The 15886-nt window shown below is 35.4% G+C and overlaps 1 protein-coding gene across 1 annotated transcript in view; it reads left to right on the plus strand.

The window, feature by feature from the left end:
- Positions 1 to 15886, plus strand: part of Rfx3 (regulatory factor X3) — a 227444-nt gene that overhangs the window by 120972 nt on the left and 90586 nt on the right. The window contains exon 3 of the mRNA XM_042699413.1: positions 11774 to 11871. Within this exon, the coding sequence (XP_042555347.1) occupies positions 11774 to 11871 (98 nt within the window). The remainder of the gene's footprint in view (positions 1 to 11773; positions 11872 to 15886) is intronic.

Consider the following 15886-nt stretch of genomic DNA (forward strand, 5'->3'; position numbering starts at 1 on the left):
GCACAGCACAGGCTAACCTCTTCTGATGTGCTTATTGCTAAGCCTATATGTATATTTTCATATCTTTGCTCATTAATCATTTTTTCTCACTTCCACTTTTATTAATATAAGCAGTTACTAAATGTGTGCCTATCTATCTAGATTTCTATAAATACAGTTAAGCAGGTGTTAACTGATCTTTAAATGTTTTTAAACCAAAGGGAATACAAACTAAGAAAATGTAATAATGAATTAAATGAAGTTATACATTTGCAGTAATACTACATTGGAATGATATAAGATTTATTTATTTTAGAAATCTTATCAGCTTCTATTAGGAAACCAGAGAATTTCTGGGTAGATGATATGCTGGTTTGATCAATTTTAATAAGTGTCATAGCTCTAACCATGGCTGAGGCTGCCACAGTCTTCCTCATTGGGACGCGGAGACAGTGTGAAGACCTGCTCTTCATCCATATTGGGAGTTATTCACCTTTAGAATGGACATGACAGCTTTGGGGGAGGGATTAACAGTAATCTTAAATTTATACAACTTTCTATTTGACCATACGATTTTCAACATTTAGCTCGTATTTAGGGAATGAATTTCTGGGAGAGCATAAGTTTCAGTCAGTAGACTTCATTCCTTAAATCACAGAGATTAATGGTTATAATATACATACTGCAAATATAATGGACAAAATTTATGAGATAAATAACTTTTGTATTCTGTTTATGAACCCTGTATCATGAGTGATAAATTATGTAATTGTTTTCAGTGCTAGTTCCAACTATGCAACTGGAAAAAATCATAAGGGTCTTCTAGTCCCATGTCTTGGGTTTTTTTAATCCTGTATTTTAAAAAATGGTGGTAAAATTTATCTTTTTAACCATCTTAAGTGGTCAGCTAAGTGTATATATATATATATATTGTTATGTGAGCAGAATTTTTTTTTCATCTTTGAAAACTGAAACTCTAGACATATTACAATTATTTGGTTCTCTAGATACCACTGTTCTAGTTTTGTTTAAAAAAATCTGTGTATTCTGATGACCCATGTACATTAATTCTAGTCTTTTTGTAATTGGTTTACTTCATTTAGCATAATAATCTAAAAGTTCATCAATTTATAGCATGTATCACAAGATTCTTCTTTTTAATACTCAATAATATTTCAGTGTAGTGATATACCACATTAAAAAAAATTCCAAGCCAGGTACCAGTAGCTTATGATTGTAATCATAGCTACTCAGGAGGCTGAGATCTAAGGATCGTGGTTCAAAGCCAGTCCAAGCAGGAAAGTCTGTGAGTCACTTATTTCCAGTTAACCATCAGAAAACCGAAGTGGCACTGTGGCTTACGTGGTAGAGTGCTCTCCTTGAGCTGGAGAGCTCAGGGACAGCGCCCAGGCCCAGAGTTCAAGCTCTCATGCCTTGAGTTCAAGTCCCACAACTGACCAAAAGAAAAAAAAAATCCCTGTGTTAGTAGACTCTTTTGGTGGCACTGTCCTTGAGTTTTTCTGCTAAAGCTCTACCACTTTGAGCCACAGGGCCACTTCCCATTTTTGGTGGTTCATGGAGATAAGACTCTCAAGGAGTTTTCTGTCTGGGCTGCCTTCAAATTGTAAACCTCCAAATTGCAGCCTTCTGAGTGTCTAAGATTACAGGTGTGAGCCATCGGCTCCAGGCAGTGTCTGTATGTTTTAAAGTCAGTTTTTTTTCTTTTCTTTTGTTTCCCCTTTTTATCTACTCTCTTAATTTCTATCTTCTGTCTCTTAATTTCTTCTCCTTGTAACAAGTGTATATAAAATTGATTTTCTTAGAGCCTCTTTGGAGGAATGAGGCTGGAAATTCTAGAGCTTTAAATTACCTGACCCCTTTTAGCCCTGAAAGAGCATAACAGAAAAGGAAAACACATTTCGACTTTGATTTTCTGATTACAAGGTTGAAGCAAGACTCTCAGAGAAATGAATTGCCTTGGTCACAGCTACAGTGGAAATTAGAATTGTAAACTATTTAGTAGCGTTTAAAAACTGTAATCAGGAAAGATCTCTAATTGTTGTGAATGTCCTTTTTTACGGTTGTCTGGTGGGTGTGGTATTTTTTAAAGTCTCGAATATATGCTTTAGTGGAATGAGAAGTGATTTTAGGCGTCTGAATTCAACCCAGTATCAGTGGACAGTAGGAAAGGGCTTTGAGAAGCTCTCTCTCATCACAGAATGTGAAAAATTATTTCCTCTTCCATTCTGTTGCTTGCTTGGAGGCCTCAGTGAGGTCAGTTTGGTGCAGCAAATGTGTAACATTTTTCAAATATTTGCCACTCCTTATAGGCACTTCCAGATTACAGGCTACCATACATGACTTCTATTAAATTGTTTTGATATTATTTTTTCATTATTAAATGAAAGTTATAGTTTTCTTATGAAGGCTTTACAACGAAATTTAAGTAAAATGGAGGAATTATTTTAAAAACTAAGTACATAGGAGGATATTAGTATGTAAGAATTGTTACATATAAATAGTGTGGATGTTGCCTTTGTGGTATACTAAAGAAGTAGACTTGGGAGAAGAATTGGAGTACAAGTAGATTTTGGGGGGAGGTGATCCCTGGAAACCAGCACCAGTAGGATATCACTAAAAGGAGATAGGGAAGGACTTTATTGATATAGATTTAATTGCTGTAGAAGACTGTGGATAATTGGAGGTGAGTAAGAAATTCAGAAGCAAGTGCAAGAACACACTTCAGAGTTATCCAACTCTGAGAGTGAGGAAGCCTATGTACTGCCACACGGATTCCTGCCAGCCACTGGAGAGGGGTATGCATGGGGATGGGGAATTTTCTGGCATCTCTTGCTAATTGGCAGGTAAGCATATAGCTAAAGGTTTGAGAAATCTCCCAGCACTACTACTGCCGCCCCCCAATCCAAAGATAGATTCTTTAGTGAGAAGATGGGCTTTATACAAAGAGTGATAAATTGCATGTTATGGAAATGACCCCCACAGCGTTTACTGTACCTGTGTTAGATGTAGAAATTGCTTCTGTAATTTCTTTTGATGCTGAACATTTTAAGAAATGTATCTTCTAGTCAGGTTTTGTATTAGATTCTTAATCTTCAAACTGCAGGGCAGTGGTTCTTTGTCCCTAAGCATAGTCCTTTAGGGTGACAGTTGAATTGATCTTTTTAGAGCGGAGAGTAGCGAAAGTCTTTTCCTTTTAGCATTACTTAAATTGTTTGAATAAAGACAAATAGTACTTCCTACACCAGCCTTCTGTTCTCGCCTAACTTGAATTATGTTATGTTGCATTTGTTAATCCATTTCTCAATCATTCAGCAATTTATAGTACTATGTCCTGGACTTCCTCCAGCTCTGTTCATGTTACTTAAGTTGATGAGTCTATTTGCTATAACTACTTTTCTAAAATGATACATTTATTAACGCGAAGTATTGCATAATTTAAATTTCTGGCCACATATAAAACTGCTGTTGATTAATAATTTATCATCATTACCTTGCATTGAAATTTAAAAGATTCTTTATACAAATCACTGAAATTATCCCTGAATTCAAAGCGTATCTGTATCAATTATCTGATACTTATTATAATGTGTTTTAGAGCTATATAAGTGGAAACACTGATTTAATCCTAAGCATTTTCCTCTAATATACATGATTAAAATTAAGGAGTACAAATTAACTCTGATGCTACAGAAACTGAATTGGTTGTATTATTTTGTGTCTAAATTTATTTGCTTTATCCTTTTCACTTCATTGGAGAAAAAAAGAATGTATTGCTAAGACTATAAACAGGAACATCATAATTTAAAAAAACAGCAAAAAACTACAATGCACTATAAAGATGTAACTCTATTATTTAAAAAAACACTATCCTTGAGAGCAAGTACAAGTATTAAAATCCCATTTTGGTAATCAGCCTTTTGCTATAAGCAGTTTAACATAATTTAGTAATTATTTAATGTCAATAAAAATTCACTTTTGTTAATGATAGTTTGAAAAGTCATTACTTTTAATTATATTCTTGGGTAATACCCCCATAAGTTTTATCTTCCATTCATGTCTTCATGATATTATGTAAAACTTAATAAATCCCTGTTTCACTTTAAAGTGAAACATCCACCTCTTACGCACACACACACACACACACACACACACACACGTGCTCACACCTACACACACACACACACAAATAATGAGTCACTGATCTGGACATGTAAAATAAAATAAACATTTAATCTCAGTTGGTATTGAATTCTACAAAACATTGTATATGTAATGGAGAAAGACAAATATTATATGTACATATTTCCTTGACCTTTAAATTGTAATAAGCATTTGTAATTAGACATATATTTAATTGATAGAGTTCAATGGGTTTTGAGAAGGGAGTGTATCCAATTTCTATCATTTTGACCAAAATAAGACTTTTTTTTAATGCCAGGAAATTTACTTTGCTTTTTCTTGGTAGGTCACTACCCTCTCTAGGCCCTAATCCTGGGGCAATCCTGGGGAAGACACACTGTTCTGAATCGCAGGCTGCTATCAACAGAGTTTATTTCACTTAAAGTAAATGACTTAGCTTGTAGGAGGCTTTGAAATGAGTCACCAATTTAATTTTTTTTGGATACTTTTTATTTGATATTACTTTTTTATAACATTTTCCTACATATATATGTAATTTAAACATATTAACTCCTGCCTGTTACCTAAATTTACCATCTGTCCACTGTAAGTGTTGTGTTTATTCCTTAATTGTACCTTTTTATCTTTCATGTTTCTTTTTTTAATTTTGTGATTGCCGTTAAATATTCTAGGTGAGTAAATGCATAAGACAGAATTTAAGAAACTCCCCTGAGTCCCTGAAACCCTGCTGACCCTCCTATCTCTTAACCATGCTTTCAGCTCGCTGTGTGATTATGAAGACATAAGCAACCTTTACCTAGAGTGCCCACTGATAATTCACAATAGCTGTTGGACTTGTTCTTGTGAAGGTTTTACTAAATAACCGGTAGCATGATTCATTTACTTTTCACCAAGATTTCTATTTTTCTAACACCCTGCCTATTGAGCAAATCAGTCATTTTTCTTTCCCTTTTTAAAATTTCCTGTGTTATGGGGATGCATGTTCATCCAAGGCTGATGATGCTCTATCGCTTACGCAGTACCACCACTTTCAGCCTTTTGCTGGTTAATTGGAGAAAAGTGCCTTGCAGACTTTGCTGCCCACCCTGGTTTCAAACCCAGATCCTCAGATTTCAACCCTCTGGATAGCTAGAATTACAGGCCTGAGCCACCTCCAGGCTTTTCTTTTAAATTTTATCTTATCCCATCTTCCCTTCTAATATGTGAACCCTTTTTGACTTATATTTTCTCAGTTCTTTCCCCTACAATTTACTGGCATAGGAATATTTGGAGAGTTCTGTTCCTTTTATGTTCTTAAAAATAACTTCTCTCATTCTAATTTACTCTCTCTCTACAAATAACCCTTCTCATTCTAATTTACTCTCTTTTTACTACTCTAAATTTCTTTCTTACCTGCTACTCTGTTATTAATACCTAATAATATGTGGGCCAGTTTTATCTCTGGGACACATTTGGTCAGTTACTTGAAAGCCTCTAACATAACTTTTTAAATATTATATCCCATTTAAAATTTTCTAAAAGGTCTTTTACTATCTTTTATACATACTTTAAATGTGACCTTAATGAAGTTTTTAACAGTTATTTAAGATTTTTTCCAAAGGGATTTATTGTGAATTTTCTATTTTATCTGTTAGAATAGATTAGTGCAGCATTTGACAGTTCTTAGAGCTAAAGTGCGGTGTTTAATGCTAACTAGGTGTCTAAGAAAAGCTGCTATATAAGCAAGGCGATGGAGCTTTGACGAATGAAGAAATTTTTACAAATATATTTAAATGATTATGAATTAATAAATGATTCCATTTATTATTGAAAAGTTTATGTTTTGAAGTATGATTCATTTTGTTTTTCTTGAAGCACATTCAAGATAACATTGTACAAATTTGTCACAATTTGCAAAATGTACTAATTGATTCTTTTAAACTAGCACATTTTCCTTGTGGTGTATAATTTGTTTTGTTATTCACTTCTTTTATAAATAATACAAATTATGAAAATTTATATAAAGTAAGCAAGTGCATACTACATTTTAATAGCAGAATAAATTGCTTCCATTCATTTTAAGTGTTTGTATAAGAGTACTGTTTCTTTCTTTTCCTCCTTTTTTTTTTTTTTTTTTTTTGTCGGTGCTGGGGCTTGAACTCTGGGCTTGGGCACTGTCCCTGAGCTCTTCAAAGAGCTCAAGGCTAGCACTCTACCATTTCTGGTTTTCTGTGGTTTATTGGAGATAAGAGTCTCATGGACTTTGGCTGGCTTTGAACCATGATCCTCAGATCTCAGCCTCCTGAGTAGCTAGGATTATAGGCGTGAGCCACCTTGCCCGGCTAAAAGTGCTGTTTCTTAATCATCTAGTTTCCATACATAGTTGCATTTATTTGCATCATGAAGAATTCTTTCTTGTTCCATTGGCAGAAAAAATAAATTTCTGATAAAAGTTTTTGTAATTAGATTTCGTTATTGCCAACATTCTTAAAAGTTTAGCACAATGCTCTTTTCACTTTGGTATATTTAGGTGACTTTTACTCATTGAACATAAAAAAGTTGAATATTCCTGATTATTCTACCATTGTTCATATATTTTTAGTCGACATTTTGGCCATCTGTATTTATTAAATTTTGAGAATACTGGAAAATATTTAATAGTTAATTCTCTTAGTTATCCTTTCTGGCCATTTATTTTGGAGATGACAGTGAAATGAAGAGATAAATTTAGTTTTATAGACTTTATTTTAAAGGCCCAGATGTAGTGAATAGCAACAATGTTTCAATTTAAAATTTTACAAGGATAGGTAGGAAATTAAGTTTTGTGGAATGGTAGTGAAATGTCTTTGAGCTGATAGTTTCCCAAATAGCCTTACCAAATAGTTCTTGCACCAAGTTAATGACAATTAAAATAAAATGTTTGTAATCTGTAAGAATTCAGCAAATACTTGAGCAGAAATTAATGTTTTATATTATAATATTTGAATATATTTAGTCACAGCTATTAAAAACAGAAACTAGCAGGGAATTACACCTGTGGTTTTTAATGCTACATTAAATAGTATTAACAGTTCACTTTGGAATAATAGGTATTTCTTGCTGAGTTCATTAAGTTTCTTAGGAGACACTTATTTATATTAGAAGATATTACAAATTTTATAAATATTCACTGGATGTTTCTTTTAATTGGTGCAAAAATATTTAATCACTAGGCAATTATGAAATATTTCCACTATTTTTACCCTGCACTGGACTTCTGTAATATAATAATATGTAAAAAAAAGCCAGGCACTGGTGGTTCATGCCTTGTAATCCTAGCTACTCAGGAGGCTGTGATCTCAGGATCACAGTTCAAAGCCAACCCGGGCAACAAAGTCCATGAGACTCTTATCTCCAATTAACCAACAGAAAACTGGAAGTGGTGCTGTGGCTCAAGTGGTAGAGTGTTTCCCTTAAGCTGAAGAACTCAGGGATAGCACACAGGACCAGAGTTCAAGTCCCACAACCAACAAAAATTAAAAAAGCAAAAAAAAAATTACCTCTCTATGTGTATTACTGCTTACAGAGAAGGGCTGTAATTATAGCATTTTCGTTTTCCCTTATATGACTTGAATTATAACTCCAGATTAATTCTCTCTGTATACAGAGATCTTCTTGGAACTGACTGACTTGAATTTCAAGTACAAGGCATCAATTCTATAGCTTTCCAATTTATCTTACTAATAAACATGGCAACACTGCCAAACAAACCAAATCCAATAACGAAGTTGAAAAATAAGGATTTTTCTTTCAAAATCTGAATTTCTCATTGGTGAGATGAGACATACGTACATAAAATAGATATATTTGTTTTTTTTATTTTTTCCTTTCCTGTCCTTTCAGTCTCTCTTTTCTGCTTCCTCCCTCTTCATGCCTTTAAAAAGAATGTCTTTTAAAACTATAAAATATGTGTACATGTTCATTCCTCACCTAAATTGTATTATGATCATCTTAATCTAGGCATTGGTAGTTCTTGCCTGTACTCCTAGCTGCTCATGAAGCAGAGATCTGAGGATCGCGGCTCAAAGCCATCCCAGGCAGAAAGAATTGGAGCTGTGGCTCAAAGTGGTAGAGCAAAAGAGTTCCGGGCCAGCGCCAAGGCCCTCAGGTCAAGCACCATAACCACCACCACCACCACCAACAACAACAAAAAAGACCATCTTAAGTCCAGTTTTTTTAATGATTGGCAGAAAAAAAAGGGCTATATAATAATTAAAATTGTAATTTAGTGTTTAGTTATTTAATTTTGTCTTCTATTTACTTTATTACTTTTGTAGATTATGTGAAGAATCTTGCCTTGTTTTTACACTAACTACATAGTCTCCATTTGACAGAGTTGTAATTAAATATTGCTGTCCTTAATAAATTAGCCTACATCTCCTCATATTTCCTTTCCAAGATTCTTCACATTTTTCTATTTGATTTTAACTTTAATTATAGAATTACATGATTATTATTTTTGTTGTTGTTGGTCGTGGTGCTTGAACTCTGGGCCTGGGACCTGTCCCTCAGCTCTTCAGCTCAAGGCAAGTGCTCTACCACTTGAGCCACAGCACCACTTCTGGTTTTCTGATGGTTTATTGGAGATAAGAGTCTCATGGATTTTCCCTGGCAAGGCTGGCTTTGAACCGTGATCCTCAGATCTCAGCCTCCTGAGTAGCTAGGATTACAGGCATGAGCCAACAGCACCCAGCTTATTTTAAAGGATCCTTGATGTGTATGGGTTAAACCAATTAGAATATAAAGATGACATTTGCACAGATACAAAAGACATTACTGTTTTTGGGGGGGCGGGGTTCTGGTCGTGGGGCCTGAATTCTGGGCCTGGGCGCTGTCCCTCAGCTCTTCAGCTCAAGGCTAGCATTCTACCACTTGAGCCACAGTGCCATTTCTGGCTTTTTTCTTTTTTGCTTATGTGGTGCTGAGGAATCGAACCCAGGGCCTCATACATGCAAGGTGAGTGCTCTACCACTGAGCCACTTTCCCAGCCTGCAGTACTTATTTTTTTAGGCATTTAATAGACAGTTTTACCAATTATTCATTGTTTACTGTGGTTATCATGTAGGCCAGAAATATGCTTTTATCTATATGCAATTGCTTTACATGTCCAGAAAAAGTCCCTCGTTAGATGTTCTTATGTTATGCAAAGGGAATTATTACTTAAAGAAAGAAACTAGCCAGGCGCCAGTGGCTCACGCCTGTAATCCCAGCTACTCAGGAGGCTGAGATCTGAGGATCATGGTTCAAAGTCAATCCATGCAGGAAAATCCTTGAGACTCTTATCTCCAATAAACCACTAGAAAACCAGAAATGGTGCTGTGGCTCAAACAGTAGAACTCTTGCCTTGAGCTGAAGAGCTGAGGGGCGGCGCCCAAGCCCAGGGTTCAAGCCCCAGGACTGACAAAAAAAGGAAAGAAAAGAAAAGAAATAAACTGACCACACTAATATATAAACAGCCAGTATCTCACAATATTTAAAACTAATTATGTTATTTCCAAATTAATGTATTTTGCCTACAGTATGGGAATATAAGTTAGTATTGATGAGTCCTGGGTACTCAAAGACAGGATAGTTTCAAATGGAATAATGAGTTGCTGAAGACCTTTTGAGAGAAACTAAAAATCAAACCCTGTACCTTGTGAATGCTAATACAAGTGGACTGCCACTGAGCTACACCCCTTGTCAAAGAAACTAAATTTTCAATCAGGCCTGGAAGGAAGTAGTAGATTGGTTGAGGAGAGAATTTAAGTAGAGAAAACCAGTTAGCCATATGAGAAGGTAACATGAACATGCAAAAATTTAATGGTTGATTACAAGGGAGTAGAGAGGGTATGTTTGAAAATATTCATAAATGTCTAGACATTGATTAGAGAGAAATTAAATTTAGTAATTTAAACAGAATAAACCCAATTGTCATCTGATCCTATTTTGTTCAGCAGAACATCTCTCACAATCTTTAGTGGATGTCTGCTGGAAAAGTGTTTGAACTCAGGGCCTTACTTGCTAAGCAGATATTCTCCCACTTAAACTCCACCTGCAGCTTCTTTCATTAAAATAAAATAAAAGCATATTGGTCCTCTTTGCAGAGAAAGACATAAAGTCACCATAGAAAAATAAAAGAATCATTATTTGTCCTAGTCTTTCTATATGCTCATATTTTAAAGTAACTAAGTCATTGAAGGAACTTGTTCCTTATAAGAAGCTACTAACTTAAAACAGGATTAGAATTAGGACACCTTAAGTTTTTTTTTATCAAAATATCTTTAGAAAATATGTTTTGATGACTATTAGTATTCTCTTATAAACCATTAATTAGAAGAATTAATTAGATGAATCCAGCTAAGAACTTCTAAATGACCCTTTAGATCAATTTTAACACTGCCATTTTTGGGGTGAAGGGTGCGGGAGGGAGATTCGAATGACATGTTAAATAACAGTCGAGTGATGTTACTACCCAAATCTAGAATTCTAGTGGTTGATTTAAGTAGATGATCCAGTTTCTTCAAGAACTAAGGTGCAAAAAAATAAAAAAGAATGGGACAGGGTTTGAGATTAAAAGGAAAGAAAATATTAATCATATGTTTTGTGTAGACCTTGTTAAGACTCTAAATTGAACAAATCAATCTTACAAAGTTATTGGAATGGTGACAGAAATTTGATTAGTGACTGAATTTCAGAGGATATTTAGCACTTGTTAATTTTTTATGTGTGGTTTGTATTTTAAACTCATGTTAAAAGCAGTTCTTGACTAGTGGCTCAAGGCTGGACTGCGTGGTAGACAGAGATATGGGGGCTGCAGTTTGAAGCATAAAGTAATTGAGACTATAGCTGATCACCTAATAGCTGGGAATGGTGGCCCATGCCTGTTAGCCCAGCTACAGTGGATGGTTTCAGTGGCTTGTGTCTGTCATCCCTATCTTTGGAGGATAGCATAGGTAGAAAGACAAATACCCAAGGCCAGCCACAAGCATAAAGTAAGACACTGTCCAGAAAATAGTGCAAAAAAAGCTGAAAAATGGTTCAAGTTGTAGAGCACCTACATAGTGAATGTGAGGTCCTCAGTTCACTCCCCACTGCCACACTCACAGAAAACAAGTCTTATCTTTTAGACACAACAAATTGAGATGTTTATGTAATCTTTGGAACTGCATTTAAATAAACAGGAGGGAGCTGGTGACCATTTATTTATCTTGGAAAATAAGTTGAATGGATTCAAGAATGGAATAAACTATTTCTCCATGTTTGAGTTTTTGTAACTTTTCATTATCGTTTTGTTCAATTAAAACATGAATCTAGTCTTACGAAATAAAATGGAATAGGATTTCATAAATTATGAAATGAATGAGCAAGTTTCATGATTTTAAACTAGAACATTTTTAAGCTTACAGATCCATACATGCCTGCAAGACTACTATGGAACTGATTTAAAACAAATGCTACAGTTGATCTAGACCCAATCTCTGCTTGTCTTGAAATAAGCATGAACTTCATAGTCTCCATTGTGAGCCATTCGTATGCTTATGTGCTATGGAAAAACCTATTGGTAAATCTAGTTCTGTGTATTGTTTCTGTGTACTGCCTGCCTCTTACTATAGTCTTGACATTTGTTTTTCAGGTACAGCAGGTACAGACTGTGCAGCAGGTACAACATGTCTATCCAGCTCAGGTGCAGTATGTGGAAGGAAGCGATACTGTCTACACCAATGGAGCAATGTAAGTTTGTATGTGTAGGTCTCTTCCATTCCCTCCTTAAGAGAGAAATAATATACCCCTCTGGTCCCAGATTGCTTCCTTGTTGTCTTTATTGTTGTTGGTCAGGATGGCGGTGGTGCAGTCATTGGGCTTGAATTTTGGGCTTCGTTCTTTGATTTGGTCTTTTCACCTATGGCTGGAGCTCTGCCACAGAAGCCCTATTGCCTCTTCTGGCTTTTTTCTGGCTAATTAATAATGCATGTCTCTTCGATTTATCTGCCTGCGTTGACTTTTACACCTCAATTCTCAGAACTTAGTCTTCTGAGTCAGTTATTTCTTACTAGAGCAGTTATTGAAATCAAACTGGAAATTTGAAAGCTTTGTCTATGTTTGCTAATTATGCTTATTTTTCTTGAAGTATTATAAATTATTATAATTATGTACCCTTCAGTAAATATCCTTAGACTAAGAAAAACATATTTTATGTCATGATTTCTAAATTTTAATACTGTGTTGTGAAGCTTTTCTTTTTGTGTGCCAGTCCTGGGGCTTGAACTCAGGGCCTGGGCACTGTGTCTGAGGCTAATGTTTTACCACTTGAACCACAGCTCCATTTCTGGCTTTTTTTTTGCTGGGTGGGGTAATTTATTGAGATAAGAGTCTCACATTTCCTGCCTAGGTTGGCTTTGAACTGAGATCCTCAGATCTCAGCCTCCTGAATAACTAGGATTAAATGTGAGCTACTGGTGTCCAGCTACAAAACCCATTTTTTAAATAATGTAACTGGAACTTGTATGGATAGTTATGTAAATTAGTATAAACTAGTATATGAAGAGTTTTGGTTTTTCCCACATATTTTCTAACCTAGATACTTTTTTTATAAAAGTGACTAAATGCAGTAAGTCTTATTTTCCAATCTTGATATACATCCCTCTATTAACTTACCTCCTTTGTATCACTGTTAATGTAGATTTGTAAATTTGGGGACTTTTAAGACACTTGAGATAAAGAATCTGGATGCTACTAAAAATAAAGTGACTAAGAATTATTGCAAGTCTTCAGAAGTTTTTTCAACTTGTGTTTTGTTTGTAACTTCTAGCTTTTTGGATTTACCTGAATGAATCAAAACTCTCACTGAATCTTCTACTTACCTTCCTTTAGTATTGGTGTAGTAACCCAGGGTAATTCTGCTTTCTTTATTCTGTACCTACTCTTTCCATAGGTAATGCCATTTATCCCAAGAATACATGACATAGGATATCTTATTAGTAGGTAGTAGTAGGAGAAGGAAGATTACCAGGATCTTGGTTTAACTATGTATTAATTTTATAATTGTAGTGATCATTTTACTTAAATATTGTGAGCTCGCTATTATTTTGTTTTCATGGAACGAGGGGGGAAGATAATCTTGTTGAGTTGTTGTGATATATGTTGTTATAATATTTAGGTACCTAACACTCAACCTGGTACATAATAAACAAAAACAAAAGCAACCTTTTCTTTGACATTTGCTATTGGGTCGTAATACTTTGGGTCACTGAGTCTGCTTATACCACCACTGCCTCAACACTACATCTCTTGCTTGCTTTGGCATTTTTCCCTTTCCTACCTCTAAGCTTCACTTTCCACTAGTTATAGACATAAGCAACTTCAGGTGTTTCCTTCAAATATTGTATTTCACTGTCTCTGTGCTTTGGATGGGTGAGTTGCTTTGGACGTGTGAGTTTTTCTCTCCCTTTCCTCTGTGAGGACACTATTACAGGCATTCCCCTTTGTTGCCAGCCCCCATCACCTGTTTCGGGTGATCTTTCAAGACTGACCCTATCTTTCCTTCTCTATAGTTAGCTTATCATTACTCTAGAAAGAACTCTGGCATAGCAAACAAACTCTGTTTGTTTTTACTGTTTTTATATTTTCAATAGTAGAAAGAAAGAATCCTCCCTGAATGGGAATGTCTTTTGTTTTATTTACATTTAGGTGACTATCTCTTAAAAGAAGCCTATAAATTGCTGCTATGCTAATGAATCTACAACTCTGCATAGTTTGTGCACACTATGAATATTTTCACCCTATTTTCTGTGTAGAATCAGATCATCCTGGACCCTAAATTTGTATTGTCTATCATAAATCCAAATTACTTATTGGGATTTATACCAAATAAAAGAGATGCCTGCCACTTTGACCTTTCTGTTATCACAGAAAATAAGTAACTTTCTAGACACTGCTAGAGGTCACTTATATTGCCAGTTGTTATTGCTTTTTTGCCTGTGACACATGCTTGATTTCAGGGGAACCTGAGAATGGGGGTTTGTAACTGTCATGTCTGTGTGGTAGATGGTGGCTAGGGAAAGGATGGAGCGGATGTAGGGAGTTAACTGTATAGCCTTTGTCACAGTTGTACGTACCTTCTTTTTTAATAGTGAAAAGAAGGATTAGCTTTGCTAACTTCTGAGGGTCTGACTTTGTATTTACCTTTTATAATCTGTGAAATGGAGATAATTAGCTTAGCAGAAGTGCTTTCTTTTCCATTGGAGAAATAATAAGCTCTAAATAAACACTAATTATGCTTTTTAATTTTGTGCTTGGGTTGTTTACATTTCTTCTGACTCTAAAATCGGCCTATTTTCTGTTACATTCTTAAACTGTCTGTTTACTGATCTTAGGGGTTACCAAGAGAGATACGAGTTGAATGAATTGACTCATTTTTAAAACCTTTGAAAGTAACGTCTGTAAAGTTGATCCTTTAAAATTATAAGAACAATGAAGTACAAGAATGCATTAATGAAAGCAGCTAGTGCCAGCATGTTTGTTCTGTGCCCTTCTAGCACGTTAGGTTAGATCATGACTATGGAAGTCTAGGTCATGAGTTCAGCTTGCCACAAAATCTAATTAGCTTTGATCTGGTCTGTGTGCAGCTGCATCCTCAGCTCCAGCCATCTTATCAAAAGTGTTCACTGTTGGTTAAGAGGAAGGAGATTTATCTATAAACCATTTATTACTATCAACTCTAAATTTTGAATAGAGGTTCTAAAATATCACTTTAGTGCTTTATAGAGAAATACCGTTGCATTACCATGAATTATATTAAAATTTTTAGTGGCTAGATGATGAGAAATATTTTCTTCAAGTATTACTACAAGTAATTTTCTTTTTTCAGCTTAAACTAATCTCTCCATAAGTTAGCAGTGCTGCCATTTGTCTACTTGTAATTCTTATGTCTAATATTCACTTGAGTCGTACTCTATTACTTGATGTGCTCTAGGAAAGAATGTGCTTTATTCCATGTGCTCTAAGAAAGAATCCCTGTTTTTCTGTTATGCCACACTGAATTACTATTCAACTAGTATTTGATCTCAGATCCTCCTTTCTCTGTGATAATAAGCAAGATCTGCAAATGGTCCTCCCAGTAAATACAGACTCTGATCTTGATCATGAAATTTCCAGCACCCCATAATGACCCTACAGCCTGTGCATACTTTAGTAAGTGCTTATTCACCAATGCCCTTCTTACCAGCATTTTCATTTTGTGTGGATATATAAAAAAATTGTGGGGCTGGGAAGGTGGCTCAGTGGTAGAGCGCTTGCCTTGCATGCCTGAGGCCCTGGGTTCGATTCTTCAGCACCACATAATCAGAAAAAAAAAAAAAGCCGGAAGTGGCGCTGTGGCTCAAGTGGTAGAGCTCTAACCTTGAGCTGAAGAGCTGAGGGACAGTGCCCAGGCCCAGAGTTCAGGCCCCACAACCGAACCCCCCCCCAAAAAAAATTGTGAAAATACTGTACAGAGGGGTTACAATTACATGGGCAAGATAATGAGTACATTTCTTATCAAGCATTGTAGCCTCCTCCTTTGTTTCCCCTTCCCATCCCTTCCCATCCTCCTTCCCCTCCCCAGTCCTCCTCCCCTATGTCTCTCTCTCTATAAATCTATATACCTATTTATAGATTCTTACTCTAGAGGTGATGTCAGTACTCCTAGATTTGTGATGATCACTTATGAGAATGTGTAATCATTATAAATAATTGATACTAAAGTGTT

This window comes from Dipodomys spectabilis, unplaced genomic scaffold, assembly GCF_019054845.1.
Source record: "Dipodomys spectabilis isolate Male_0828 unplaced genomic scaffold, ASM1905484v1 ptg000241l, whole genome shotgun sequence".
Taxonomy (NCBI): domain Eukaryota; kingdom Metazoa; phylum Chordata; class Mammalia; order Rodentia; family Heteromyidae; genus Dipodomys; species Dipodomys spectabilis.